At 37.8% G+C, this 15394-nt stretch overlaps 1 protein-coding gene across 8 annotated transcripts in view; it reads left to right on the top strand.

Moving 5' to 3' along the window:
- Nucleotides 1–5955, top strand: part of LOC5578392 — a 100075-nt gene extending 94120 nt beyond the window's left edge. For all 8 annotated transcript variants that reach the window (XM_021838338.1, XM_021838331.1, XM_021838375.1 and 5 more), the window contains 2 exons: nt 2986–3110; nt 3183–5955. In XM_021838338.1, coding sequence (XP_021694030.1) covers nt 2986–3110; nt 3183–3440 — 383 coding nt within the window. In that variant the 3' untranslated portion in view covers nt 3441–5955. The remainder of the gene's footprint in view (nt 1–2985; nt 3111–3182) is intronic.
- Nucleotides 5956–15394: the final 9439 nt, after the last annotated feature.

The following is a 15394-nucleotide window of genomic DNA, read 5'->3' as shown; positions in this document are numbered from 1 at the left end:
TCAATGGTCGTTTTTCTAACCAGATAAAAATTGGAAGATCAGTCAGGCAGGGCGACCCTCTTTCAATGTTACTTTTTTGTTTATATCTGGAACCTCTAATACAAAAGTTACAGAGATGTTGCAATGCTGAGTTAGATATGTTGTATAGTTATGCGGATGATATTAGTTTGATTTTGAATGATTTCACTAAACTTGAGGAGGTCAAACGTATTTTTGAAAATTTTGGAAAAGTCTCGGGGGCAAAAATTAACTTCTTGAAAACTAAAGCTATGTGTATAGGAACAAATAATACGTCAAACGTGCCGGATTGGATTCAGCTTGCCGAGAGTGTTAAGATCTTAGGCATTTATTATCACAACAACAGCAGAACAATGATGAATTTGAATTGGGATAACGTAATACAAAAGTTAAAATTTTCAACATGGAATAACCAGTTTCGGAACTTAAATTTGATACAGAAAGTTATCTTTTTAAATACATTTGCTTCATCAAGAATTTGGTATGTTTCATCGGTGGTGCCGTTGGACAAAAAACGGAATGCTAAGATCAGGAACATTTATGGTAACTTTCTTTGGTACCGTGCTACACTAAGAGTCGCTTTTGATCAATTATGCTTGCCTAGAAAACGTGGAGGTTTGGGTTTGATAGCACCCAACCTCAAAAGCAATGCACTTTTATTAAATAGATTTTTGCGCTTAGAGTCTGAATCACCATTTCTCCACAACTTAACTAATCAAATAGATAATCCTCCGAACATAAAAGATGTTCCCCTAAATTCACCTTTTCTCAAAACTGTATATCTGGAGCTTCCATACATTCCTGAAAATATCAGACAAAACTCAACAGCTAACGCTTTGTATAATCATTATATAGCTAGACTACCATCACCACATATCGAACAAAAATATCCACAGTGCACGTGGCAACGGATTTGGAAGAATGTTTTCAACAAAAAAATCATTTCGGAAAACCAAGTATCATGGTATCTTTTTGTAAATGAAAAAATCCCGTGTGGTAAACAACAATTTCGTTTCGGTAGAACTGCAAGTGAAAGGTGTGTGTTTTGTCCTCAAGAGATTGAAGACTGGAAGCACAGATATGCAAACTGCGAAAAAATGCGGAAATGTTGGTGGTATTCCTTAACCCAGATAAAATTGATAAATAGGAATCGAACTCGAAATTTGAGTTTCGACGATTTTAAATTTCCTGTATTGAGTCGCCTTAATATGCTTGAAAGAACGGAAGCTTCAAAAATATTTATTGAATATTTGAATTACATAAAAAGCAGAAGCAGAGAAGAACTGGATTTGTCCGAACTTGTATTTAATTTGAACTGTAAGACATGAAATTGGCACTTTAACAAAAATAAAACGAGAAGGGATAAACTCACTAACACATAATTAACATCAAGACGCAACCAATGTCAAACAAAATAGAAAAAAACACAAAAAACATACATACTTATTGTATTACAATATTAAACGGAAATAAAACAAGTTTTTAGAATTTTTAGAAAAAAAAAAAATTAAAATATAAATTAAGCAGAAGGGCATATAGTTTGAGTAACAAGGAAAATCTAAGCTAACGGGAAGAGACGAATGACACGTCAGTCTTATAAAGTCAGGGGAGTGGCATGAGCCAATATTTACCAACCTAACATCAATTCAACATGGCGTCCAGTGTTCTTGTTTTGATTATTTTGGGAGGGACAAAACATATGTTTTTATGGGTAGGAGACATCAATTAGGTACACCTCGATCATGCGTAAAACATTAAACAAAATAATGCACTAATGAAAAGCGTCATCAAATACGACGATTCAATGCGATATGTTTAATTGCCAGAATCTAGCACTAGCAGCGTATGAGCCGTATACTCGACAATCAGGAGCAAGGTTAAGGCAAACCGACCAGAAAGTGGGTACCAAAACTCGAAGTACCAAAACGATGTGAGGAAGAGCCGAAATGTAGCCGTGTCAGTCCCCTGTATAAAGTGTTTCGAGTGATGAAGTTGCGCTGGAATTGCTCCTGTTGCAATTCGGCTGATTGAGCCATTAACTTTGCATAGGGTAGAAGCACCGGTTTTGGCCATACGCCAATTGTAGCCATAGTGGATTATACACCGTTTTACATAGCCAATCAGCATGAAACCTTTTGTGTTCAGTAGATCACATTCATATGATACAGCTACATTGATTTACTCGTCCAAATTGATTCAAAACATAAGAAAAACAATTAATTTTCCTTATAATTTTAACTCCCATACACCTAATTTGGCCAGGGCACTCCTAATTTGGCCACTCTCATGAGAAATCAATGCAATTGGCCATTTTAGGAACCAAAGGTAAATCTCTGGCCGAAACTAGTTCCGTTGGCCTATATTGACCAACGGAATTTTCAAGGCAAAAAAATGGTTTTAGCTCAGTTTTGATATTTCACACACATAATATGGATTGGAAGCTTGCATTTGACATATTTGTAGTATAAATACGACTTCCCACTGAAATTTTACCGACATTTTCTCTTAGGCTGGCCAAAACCGGTGCTTTTACCCTATACCGGTTCCTTCCTCTGAACACTACAAAGAGAAATGACTGTCCAGTAGACTCACGACTGATTCTGAATTTTCCAAGTAGCGGTTTTGGTTTTAGGTAGCGCTAGTGAGCGTTTATTATTATTTTGAATATTCGTATCTAAGATTCCAAATAGATAGAAGAGAAGTGTCTTCGGTAAATGAACATGTTCACATAGAAACCCTTATTAAGCTTCAAAAATGCTTAAGATGTTCCTCGAAATATGGGCACTTTTAGCGAGAGCATGCTTTAATCTTTTAGACAGCTAGAAGTTCCGAACAGATCTTTGCACGAGGTTTTTGGACCTTTGAAGTGTATTCTACTGTGGGAATCCGAACTCTCATTTACCAAAATAGTCCCGGAACTTCCTACATAATCATTACATTCTTCTTTCCTTTCTGTTTTTCTTCCAGGTGGCAAACCAATCACACCTACTGGCGATCAGAACCTGCTGAACGGTAGCGCACCAAAGGACAGCAGTCACCCGGCGGAAAACGGTGGCAGCACAGTGGTGGACGGCGTTGCGACAAAGCTCGATGTATGCCCATAACCTCAAAATAACCCTTTCGTGCCCATTTTCCTCAACCCTTTCTCAATTCCTTTTTCTCAGGCGGCGCAACTCCAGAGCCAGCCAAACGGAACGAAATCTCCTCAGAAGGGTGGCGCCGGCGGCGGCGGGGACGCCTCGCCCCACAAGAACGGTTCGACGGGTCCGGCGCAGGGGACGCCCAGCCAGGGAGGGGCGGCCCCTCAGACAACTACGACGACCCCCGTCAGCAACCAGGTGATAGCGGGACCACAGTCGGCAACCCACGTGGTCATCGACGAGAAGAAGAAGAAAAAGTGCGCCTGCTGCGTAATACAGTAATTTTCCCGCTGCGTGCGCCATTGTCGTGTCCGGTTGGACACACGTGTGCAAAGTGCATAGGGAAGGAGGAGGAGGAACAGTAGGCGAGAGAGTTGCGTAGTTACGTACGGTACGGGGATGTGTGCGTGCGAGTATCCATGATGGTTTTTGTTATTCGATGAGCAGGCTATGCGCGTGTGTGAGTGAGAGAGAAACGGAGGAATTTGCTTTCATCGTTGTCGAAATTATTGTTTATTTTTTTGTTTGGTTAGTTCGTTTTGTAAGAGTTTTTAATGCCAATTTTAAGTTGCAAGTAGCCTTAGTTCTTACATTCTCACAATAGTGTCAGTCGGAAATTAGGACAAGAGTAGGGCAAGTTGTTTACTTTACAGTGGAAAAGTATCGAAATTATTTTATGTTTTCTTGTGAATGACAGAAACGAATGCTGCGAGAGAATGGAAAACATAATTTGGAAAGGAAACAATTACGATTATGTATCTCTGTGTAACTGTAAACCTATGTAACAATTTACTGTAATTTAGGACAAATAATGCTTCGAGCGTGGGTTTGTGCCGGTTTCTGTCAGGGTAGGAATGTTAGGATCCTACCTTTTTCAGGAGCTATCGGTACGGTCCACAAAACTATGTTTTATATATAGGATTTTAAATTAACAGACTCAGTTTCTTATTTATATATTCTAAAGCATACAAAACAATGGTAATCTTCTATGATTAGTATTGAGTTAAGCAATGTTAGGTTCGGAAGTTGGAAAGGATGATATTCTGAAGTGCTAGAATAGAAGGTGCGAATTTGGAACAGCCGTGATCCCGTTCCTGAACTTTGGCAGCTCTTTCAGTCAACAATGGGATAAGAGAAGTCCCAAGCCAAAATGATGAAATGTTGTTGACTTTGCCATTTTCTTGCAAAAAAGGAACTTTCAACCATATCCACTCCAAACAAATGCTATATTGTTGAATTTGATCACGGCTTGAATTGTGCGAGAAATCAAACGTAAAGCAGTGAATGAGCTTTCTCAGTCAATGTGTTTAAAATGTGTATATTATTTCGTAAATCATAGCAAGCATTGTAAACAGAGTCACACATTCATTAGAACTGTAGAATCCACCTCCTGTCTGTTGGAATCGAAAATACAAGAACACACATCAGGTACTCAGTCGGTAAAGTAGGCTGCAGCGATAACGGATAATGGTAACCGCTGTTACGCAGTAGGCGCTGGATAAATAAAAAAAACATTGTAGTAAACATTAAATCGTAACTAAACAGAACCACGTGATTGTTAGTTGAAGCATAATAATTAAACAACTGAAAAAAAAACTAATGTTTAAAGTGTCGAAATAGTTTAACGAAAACTGAAAAATCAGCATGCTTTATGTGCTACAAAAGAGTATTGTAATCGAGGGATTAACAAAATCAATGCAAACATCCCTGCAAAACAACAGTTTCACGCGCCTGCACGCCACTCCGCTCTCCCGTAAACTTTTGACAACAGCAAGAAAGAAAAAAAACCGTGTACCCAAACGATATCCAAATAGCAACAACAAGTAATAACATCACACTGCGAAAACGATAACTAATGTGTTAAACTACAACTTGATAAGAGAACAAAAAATACTTTTCATTACAATTCCGTAAGAACAACTCACTACTCTAAAAATCGAACATCATTGACTATTTAACGGAAATGCAAAATACAAACTTCTGTACACTTTTTGCATAACTCACAACTACGCAAAACAAAAAAAAGTATAAAACATCTTTAAATGGCATGAAAGAGAAAAAACTAATAAGAAAAAATCCTATTTAAGAGCAAATGAAAAAAAAACTATAAAAGGATCATATTTACTTAGCAAATGAAACAGAAATTAAACAAAAAAAAACAATTACACAAACACACACAAAAAATGGATTATTAAACGTATATATTTTCGTACTAAAGAAACAAAAGCAAACGAAGCATACAAAGTAGAGAAGAGAATCGGAACAAGAAATAAAAAACCGTATGGAAAGTAACCAGGGTCAGGAGTGTGGAACAATACAAAACAGACGCGAGTAGCGAAATCAAACAGAAATGTGGGGAGGAAACAAAAAGTCACGTTAGACATTGCGATAACAAACACACACGTTACACCCAATGTAGAGAAGCGCGCGAAACAGTAATTAACCACCAAATAGGGAAGCTGGATTCGGTAGGCAAAATCCAAAAAAAAAACGGAAAAGCGAATGTACAGAGATAGAGGGTTTTTGAGATTTGAGATCGGTGGTGTGTCACGAGTGTCGGAAATGGTTGGAAAATGATGGCAAAGAAGGTTGGTAGCGTTTCGGAGTAGAAGACGAAGAAGCGAAAAAATGTCGCTACCAACGAGGACGAGCGAGAGAGTGTGTGTCTAAAACCGACAGAGTAGAACCTAATCGTTTAATGGACAGAAATATGGAGAATAAGAGATGAAACAAACAACCAGAACCTAATTAAAACTGATATAAAGAAACCTGAAGGAAATAAATTAAATTAAAAAAACTAACATGGTTCTGAAAAGTAAGGTGAATACGCTGTTGTAGTTGTGAAAGCATTGAAGTCTAGTGGAAAAACTACTATCGTGACAACCCTGGAGCAGTGCTGATAGACTCACACTCAAAATCTCAATCAATACGCTCTCCCGTGAGAGCAAATTCATTAGAGATCTGCTTCACAAATCTCACGCTTGAGATTTTGATGCAAAATCAACTCAATCAACTTAAACCGTAAAAAGTGATTCAATCGCAAAACCCGGCAAAAACTCGTGAAACCCATATGTTGTTGTTTACATTAGAAAGGATTAACATAATTTTACCAGACTAACAAGAAATTATTGCCGTGTGTGAGTAAACTGTGGAAATACGAGACAATGAGTTAAAAAGGTGAGCCAACTCATCCATGATTTTTTTGACTGATGAGTTGCATGATTGACAACTCACGCATGAAAAATCTCAAGCGTGAGTTGTTAGAAATTAAGTTTTTCACAATACTGGCCTGGAGATATTCTTGGTCTTTAGTAACAACGGGTATCTAACTAACATTTATTCTCCTCTCCGTAAGAACAGGTAACTATCCGGAAGTGATCAGAACTACTGTCAACCACATTTTACGGACATGTGGGAAGGGGAGGAATGTTAGGAATGCCAATTGTTGATATTGGCCAAGAATGACTCTACCCCATTTGGCATAATTTGAAAAATAATCTTTTTTTACATTTTTACGTTGAGCCAATGAAAGTTTAGTGCTTGTTATGAAAACAATGTTTGTCTAAGACAAGCTTACTGAAAGGAAAGGTAAATATTGATCATGATCTTTTTTGAATTTATTGGTTACTTGGTTTTTCGACTTTTTTCCGCCCTCGCATCACTGTACTGCGGTGTGAAGTTTGGGTATGAACTGCTTGTATCCTCTGACACTTTCTGGTTATATGTTTGTTTCGAGAGCCTGCATAAGTTCTTGAAGGTTTTATCATTCTTATCAATTTATCAATTGTTCGAATATAAGCATCTGTTTCCATGTCGTACGCTTTTGGGGAACATAACGACAACCGTGATAATGAATCAGCGAAGCTGTTAGATTCTGGTTCGTAGCTAATCTTATAGTCATATGCTTGAAGCCGCAGAACGCATCGCTCAATTCATAGGCAAGAGCGAAATAGAGGGCTAAAAGATATTTAAAAGCCTTGCAATCAGTTATGAGTTTAAATCGCGTTCCCAGCAAATAAAGGCTGAATTTCTCCACTGTCCATACATTCGCCAGTGCTTCTCTCTCCGCCTGGAAGTATTTACGCTCCAGATCCGTTAACGCTTTGCTAGCAAAAGCGATCATCCTAGTTTCACCTTTCTCATTTTTTTGCAGAAGTACAGCTCCTAAGCCTTCTAGGCTTGCGTCTGTCATGAGTTCGATGTTCGATTAACACGATTGAAAAACCCCAAGTATCCAATGTTGCAAACTGCTTGCTTGATCTTTTGAAATGCCACACTATGTTCCGGTTTCCATCGGATAACTGATGCAGCTCACAGAAGTTTACGAAGAGGTTCTGTTTTTTTTTGCCAGATTTGGCACGAAACGGCCAACATATGTTACCAACCCCAAAAAACTCCTTAGCTGTTGGTTTTACTCAATCCGAGTTAACTAGAGGTCGTTTTGATCCACTGGTATTTCGACAACCACATCATTATCGGATGCTCCACGTAGAATCTCCCGAAATTCGACCAACAACGAAACCCACGCAGTATGACGCGTGCCTTATGCACTTTCAATAGGGTCCTAAAGCCCTGTACCAATTTTAGTACCAAACGCTCGAGTTTAGGCCAGAAACACATGTTCACTCAATTTTGAAATGCTTTTCGTTGATTTACGACCAAAGGACATTTTTTCCTGATTTTTGAGATTTTGTCGCTTTAAACTCAAATTTTGGATGTATTTTGTTTGCCGTGTCCCTTTCGAAATGTCAGATAGGAACAACCCAAGTTTTAAAAAGTTGAGCCGTGGTGGCGTTTTTGTAGACTAAGTGAACGTCAAACATGATCAAAAGTGCCAAAGTTCAATATTGGACCAATTTTTGAAATTGAAGCTATTGAGTGGGAAGATTTGTCAAACTAGTAGCAAGAAAACGCTCTACAGTGTTATTTAATAAAAACTAGTTTTTATCTAAAATTTTAGGACCCTACCCGTAGTAGCTTCGCTGTGTCACCTCTGAGAAGACATTGCTGGCCCTTCTTGATAACGTCCTCCTCCTGCAACAGATGCCGTCAAACAACCAACCATTTTCATCGGTTCTTTTGATCCGTAACACGTAAGCGATTGGTCAATCTGCGTTGTCATATTCTACCTATTGCTCCCTGCCACTTCATCTCTGTCCATGTTGACTGAGTTATTATACAGCAGCTCCGGAATCTATTACCAAGGGTATTTCCACTTCTCACACGGAGAATGAGAAAGTGTTTTTCCCATGGCAAAGAAAACATAATCAATTCACACTAAAAAATTCTCATTTTTAATGATGACGTACTCATCGAGATTGACGTAATTGTTCATGACGCAAATTAAAATTTGATTTATTTTTGAGATAACGATGACGTAAACTTGAAAACCAGTAAATCCAGTTCCATTTTGAGACGCGATTCGAACTTTTCAATCACTTCACTTGATTTTACACGCCAATAACTTAAAATTACACGAACGGTGACATAATCCACGGTTGCATGTTCGTGAAACGTCAAACACCGTTGGAATCAAACAAAACATATGGAGCAAGTGAATACTTTTTTTGGGGTGAAATCCTCGAAATTATACACAATTTAGTGCAAGAAATCCGTTTTTACAGCTGCTAGTGATAATTTGTAAGACAGTGTTTAGTGTCATCGTGGCCGACAGTGTTTAGTGTCATCGTGGAGCAACCGATTCCATCGATTTCGTAGAAGATTTTTCTTTTGCACCCACGCTCACCGATACAATAATCCAACAGATATTTTGAATAATTTTTAATTGTAAAACATTTATGCAAAGAATAAAACAAGATGTGGAACAGTCAAAGACAGTGTTTCTAATTACTTATATTCAGTGTCCGAAAGAAATGAGTGGGAATCCCTTTGAATGGTTGAGGTTATGTCAATATACATTTACTAATTACGTCATGTTTGCAATTTACAGCTCACAACATTGACAGCAGTAAAATTACAATTTTTGCTCACAAAACTACGAGTGAAAAAGAGAATCTAACGTAATTTTGTGTCATTTTACTCGCTTTAATATGTCGGTGCTATATGACACAAAATTACATGATATTTTTGAAGTGTGAATCTCCTTATTGTTCTCGGTCTTCTTGAACCACACGAGAGCGAGAGCCAGCAGCTAAGAGGGTTCACTGGCTCTCGATGAGGATCTCTGTTAAGGCTAAGTAGCCCGTCATTCGTTTTGGCAACAATGATGACTTTTCAGCTAGCATTGCAAAGTGATATAACTCAGTCTTGATAGTTTATATTGACTTGAAAAAGTATCATTATACTCGCTAACATGCATAAAGTATGCTGATACTTTTTCAGCTGTGTCAGTGCAAAACCAACTGATTTTCTTTGATTCGAAATCGTGAGATGAATTAGCAACAATCATTAACGACGCGTACAAATTTCAATGATGGCCTACTTCGCCTTAAGACGTTGGCGGCATTGCCGCGCAAAGTGTTCAACCCTTTGTAATTCAAACATTTAGCTTGTTTGGCTGGACAATACGAAGCTCCTATTGCATGTCCACGCCGACCACCAAACGGCTACCAAAAAAAATTCTTTGAGATGGTCGATATACCTAGTTGAACTCTCGCGTGAATCCTCTTTGACGAATATGCCTCTCACGATCCGATAGGTTTGTCGTAGATTTTCCAGATCAGTGTTGCAAGCAATCACGGAAGTCGACAAGTGTCCGCTATGTTCGGCAGCGCTTCTCTTGTACAACACGAGCGATCAAACGAATGTCGGAAAGAAAAATGTCAATTCAATGCCTCTGACCACGAAAGCTTTGCTAGGAAATGTTAGGGTTTTGTATGTTTCTGTCATTTTTCGTAATAGGCGCTGCTTTCACTGTACACTGTATGGACTTATGCACGGGTTCATTATTTGTCCATGGACCGATGCACGAGTTCACTAATTTGACGTTTGAGCGGTGCCGAATTCACTGGTTTCCACGGCACCGCTAAAACGTCAAATAGTGAACCCGTGCATAGGTCCATTGTATGTATGTCACATGTAGCATATCGAGCAAGATCAATCTATTTATGTTGTTTATGATCCGAGATGTCTGAATTATATGCAAAAATTATGATTCATGCAAATGTCATCGGTCAGACGACAGGCAATTGACATTTGTTTTGTGTTTCTTGATGTTCGTTTCACCGCTCATGCTGTGTGTAAGAGGTGACGGTGGCGGATGTATGCAGAAAATAAAACGTCTGTTGACCATGACAGTCAATCGAACGTCGCGCAATGTGTCGAAAGATTACAGCACTGTTCCTGATACTCTGTTCACATCTTCAGTCACTTTAGTGGTTTCGAACTCCATCAGCTTTTTCTCACTTTCTTCCATACATGTTCCATAGCCTCAATTTCATCCAGAGTCATACCTTTCTTTAGCATCTTTTGACGCAGCTTGTCCGACACACATTTCTTGACGATTTGGTCCAGTATCGTTTCGTCTGGTTTTCCATACTCACATCATTTGACTTGTGCTCCCAGATGAAGAACAATATAAGAGAATCTCTCGGCGGGCTTTTGAGCAATTTGTATAAAATGATGGCACAATAAGTCTGGCGGTGAAATGTTTCAAAATGGGAATCCAATTTAGCAATCGCGGTAATATTACATCGTAGTTTTACACATTTAAAACGTGTGAAATGTGACTACTCTCTGGCAAAATGTCATAGATGTCACACAAATAACAAACTCATTTTGTTGATCAAGAGCATTTATAAATCAAATAATATATTGGTTATATCCAAACATCTCTCTATTTCCGGTGAGCTATTACAACTTACGGCGATTGCGCCATTTATGCTGCTTATAGCGATCCCGCCAATTCTCGAAAACGTATTCAAACAGACTCAAGTCAAAAAATTATACAAACTTACTTTATCGATTCTACGTGTTTCGCAGACAAAATTCTACACATTTCGCTCTAAACCAACTTGATTTTTCATTTTTAGAACGTTCAATTTCCGGATTAACAAAACGACGAAAGTAAGATTTTCAACTTTCGCAACGTAACCACTACTTTCGCCGCTCCGCTGTATGGAGAGACAAAGTGACTTAACCACGAATCAAAACAAAACACTGCTTGAGCAGCCCTGTCGTCCTGCTTAGTCGCGCTTAGTCGACGACTAAGAAGCTTATCTCAGAATGTTTCACCTGAAGTCATAAAAAATTATGTGCGAAATCAACAACAATCTAACGCCCCATAAGATATTATTCGAAATTTCCAACCTGTACCTACCAACGCTCTGGAATAATTTTCCCCCGTTTCATATAGAACTTCATATAGAACAGGATCATACTACCGCCCTGTAGAAAATCAATCTGTATCAACACCCTAGAGTAATTTCACCATTTCCATACGGCTTTATCAACGCCCTAATTTGACGAAGTAGTCTGACCTTATTCCACGTAGATCAAAATTGAAAACTCCAAGCTGTATCAACGCCCTGGAGTAATTTCACTTTGTCCCATATAAATCCGTAGCATCCTAACGTCCTGTATGACATAAATTAAAAATTCAAGCATTATCAATGCCTAGGAGTAACTTGACCTCCCTTATGTAGGACAAGTAAATCGTTACGTCTATCTTTACGCCCCATCACATCACATCACTCGAATATTCCCTAGCATTATCAACGCCCTGGAGTAATTTGGACTCGTGCCATGTAAATCAGCTGCATCTTAACGCCCTTTGGGACAAATGTCAAGATGTATAAATGCCCTTGACTGATTTGACCTTGTCATACGTAGATTAGGTGCAGCTCACTGCCCTGCATTGATTGAAAACTTCAATTTGTATCGACGCCCTAGAGTAATTTGAATTTGTCTCATATAGATCAGCTGCATCTTAACGCCCTATAGGACATTATTTAAAAATTTCAAGCTATATAGATGCCCTGGATTAATTTCACCTCATTCCATGTAAGTGCATCTTGACGCCCTGTATGACATCAATAGAAACTCTAAGCTCTATCAACGCCCTGGAGTAATTTGACCTAACCCCATATCGATCAAATACATCTTAATGCCCTGTAGGATAGAAAATTCAAGCTTTATCAACGTCATGGAGTAATATGACCACATTTACGTAGACCAAGTGCATCTTTACGCCCTGTAGGATATCAATTGAATATTCCAAGATTTAATAACGCCTTGGGGTGATTTGACCTTGTTCTATTTAAATAAGCTGCGTTGTAACAACCTGGGGGACAAATGTGAAGATGTATATACGCCCACCACTAATTTGATCTTGCCTTACGTATCTGTATATACTGTATCAACGTTCTGGAGTAATTTGAACTCGTGTCATGTAAATCAACTTCATATTATTCGATATCTATTTTCTTTGTCCTACGACCTTTTCTTACGTTGATCAGATGCAACTTAATGCCCTATATCCATTGAAAACTTCAAGCCTATTAACACCCTGGCGTAATTTGACCTCATTTCATGTAGATCAGGGCATCAATTAAAAACTCCAAGCTTTAGCAACGCCGTGGAGTAATTTGGTCACTTTATCCTTTGAAGATCAGGTGCATCTTAACGCTCTGATTGATGTCACCGAAATTTTCAAAATATATCAAAGCCTGGGATTAATTTGTTCATTTCTCACGTACATTAGGTACTTCTTATCGTCCTCTAGGACATCAATTGGAAAATCTTAAGTAGGTCATGTATGATACAGACTGTATTTTCGCCATGGAGTAATTTGACCTTTGCTCTTTGTAGTTATGCTCTAAGAATATTCAATCAGTGAATTCGATTATTATACCTTTCAAATTGAATATATAGGAGACTCGAGGTAATTACATAGAATTAGAACTAAGGTAGCTTTAAATTAACCTGCAATTATTCAATTAGGTCTTCGTAGCAGTCAGTCTGTGACACGATCCGCAAAAGTTTTCCTGGGATTTTCACCAAAATTGTAAGACGACCTCTGTAATTTGTTGAAAATGAATCACTAAATATAATTCTATTTTTAGCTCAAAGCTTAACCCACAACATAAGGTCTGCTTCATTAAGATTTGGGAAATCTTCGCCACAACATCAGTTGTATGTAAAATGTGCAAGCATTCTGAGCAATATGAACACCCTGGAGTAATTTGACCTTATCCTTTGAAAATCCGGTACATCTCAACGCCCTGTAGCACATCAAAACCATTAAAAAACTTTAATCTGTATCAACGCCTTGAAGTGATTATACTTTGTTTCACGTAGATCAGCTGCTTCTTAGAGCCCTATCGAAAACCAATTAAATTTTGTTTGCTTTTCCAGACAACCAGAATGTACGTATTACGAAATCACCTTTTGCGTTATGCAATGTATATTTGGCAAAGTTTCACGTATAAGATGTTGCGAAAAAGCCTTATACGTACAAAAGTGGAGGCGATATGCGTGCATGTTTTATATGATGAAAAATAGCATGCAATGTGAGAATGCAGATTTTGTTGCGTACTTATCTGTACCTTTAAGTGACTCAATTTGTGATAACAATTTGATTTGACGGCTGGTACGGATTGATCCGATTTAACTTGAACGAATATACGGTACGAATCGAAAAGTACATATGAGCTCAAGAAAGAGCGTTTTATGCGAGGAAACTCAGCGATTAAACGATTTCATCCATCATGAAGTGCGAGAGTGGTGCAATTTGTATGGATAAACGACTTTGTTCGTTAACTGTTATGCGACTCCTGGTTATGACCTTATCGTAACGTATATCAAGTGAAGAGTAGTACACTAAGGTTTTTTTTACACGGTCCCCCGTGCCGTGCAAAAAAAAAAATCCACACAAAAAAACCGTGCTGATTCCGGAATCCGTGTAAAAATAAACCGTATTAATTCTGGAATCCGTGGAAAAAGTACCGTGTCAATCCTGGAATCCGTGTAAATAAGAAAAAAATCCGTATTAATTCCGCAATCCGTGTAAAGAATTAAAAAACCGTTTTAATTTCGCAATCCGTGTAAAAAACGTACCGTGTAAATTCCGAAAGGCGTGTAAAAATAAAACGTGCAAAAAAAAAACTGTGTAAAAAGAACTTTAGTGTATTTGGTCCTTCAGTAACGCTATCTGCTCATGCGGGAACGAGCGATGCAATCAGGATCAATTAGCGTATTGGGTATGCCGAGCAATTTATTTATTATATTGGTAAGTTCTTTCCATTTTATATGTTGTTTACAATATCTATACATATTTTGTATCATATTATTATTCCATACTATTTGTCAATCGATTGTGCTACTTTTCCTCGAATGTCGTTTCTGCGAATGACAGTTTTCCGAATAACCATTTTCCTCGAATCCCATTTTTTGAATGACCTGCCTCTTCGAGAAGTGACAGATTGCGTACCATATGACCGGTCCGTTCTGAAATGTAGGAAATTGTGAAACAGGATATTCGGAGAACAGACATTCAAGGGACTGACGTTCGATGAAACGACATTTGGGGAATCAATATTTAAGGCAAAGTAGCACAAAATATCTCGAGAGATCCTTCAATAAAAGAACTTGATCATTAAAGGGCCCAAGACCACTCTCAAAGTTTGATGAAAGGTGAAAGCTGAAAAAATCTTCAACTTATATGTTCTTAAGACAGTCAGTTCATAGCCTAGCTTATTTTGCACCAATAATTTTCCATGTGATAATGATAAACTTTCGTAATCAAGTATGCGCCAATAGCAGCATTTTCGTGTTTGTAAATTTGATGAAATTAGTTTGAAAGTCTTCTTAAATTGATACTTGACAATTCCAATATTCACTAATATATCTAACGTAAAACTACAAAAGATAAAATCATAGCGAATTATATTGAAATCCAGAGCAAATGTTGACTTTTTTCATTTTAATATTACCTCAAGAGCGATATTTTATTTTTAATATAAGCCATGGATTTGGCTGATAATCGAACACCTGTTCTTTAAGTAAAAAAAACTGTTCAAACGATCTCGATGACCTGCTTTTAGAGCACTCAAAAAAATCTTTGTAAACTTAATTAGGCTGATACAAATATTAAATTTCTTTTATGTCCGAGACCTTTTGGAAGGTACAAGGGGGGGAATAAAAATAAATAAGGAACAAAAAAATAAAAATGAAAAAAAAACTTATTTTTTCAAAATTTTTATTTCTAATGATAGTTGTTAAACTGTTTTTAATCATCCTCTGGATCATTATTTTACTTGTTTTTTACTTTGTAAATT

Source organism: Aedes aegypti, chromosome 1, assembly GCF_002204515.2.
Source record: "Aedes aegypti strain LVP_AGWG chromosome 1, AaegL5.0 Primary Assembly, whole genome shotgun sequence".
NCBI lineage: Eukaryota > Metazoa > Arthropoda > Insecta > Diptera > Culicidae > Aedes > Aedes aegypti.
Note: the sequence above shows the minus strand (reverse complement) of the source record. Positions and strands in the feature narration are given on the sequence as shown.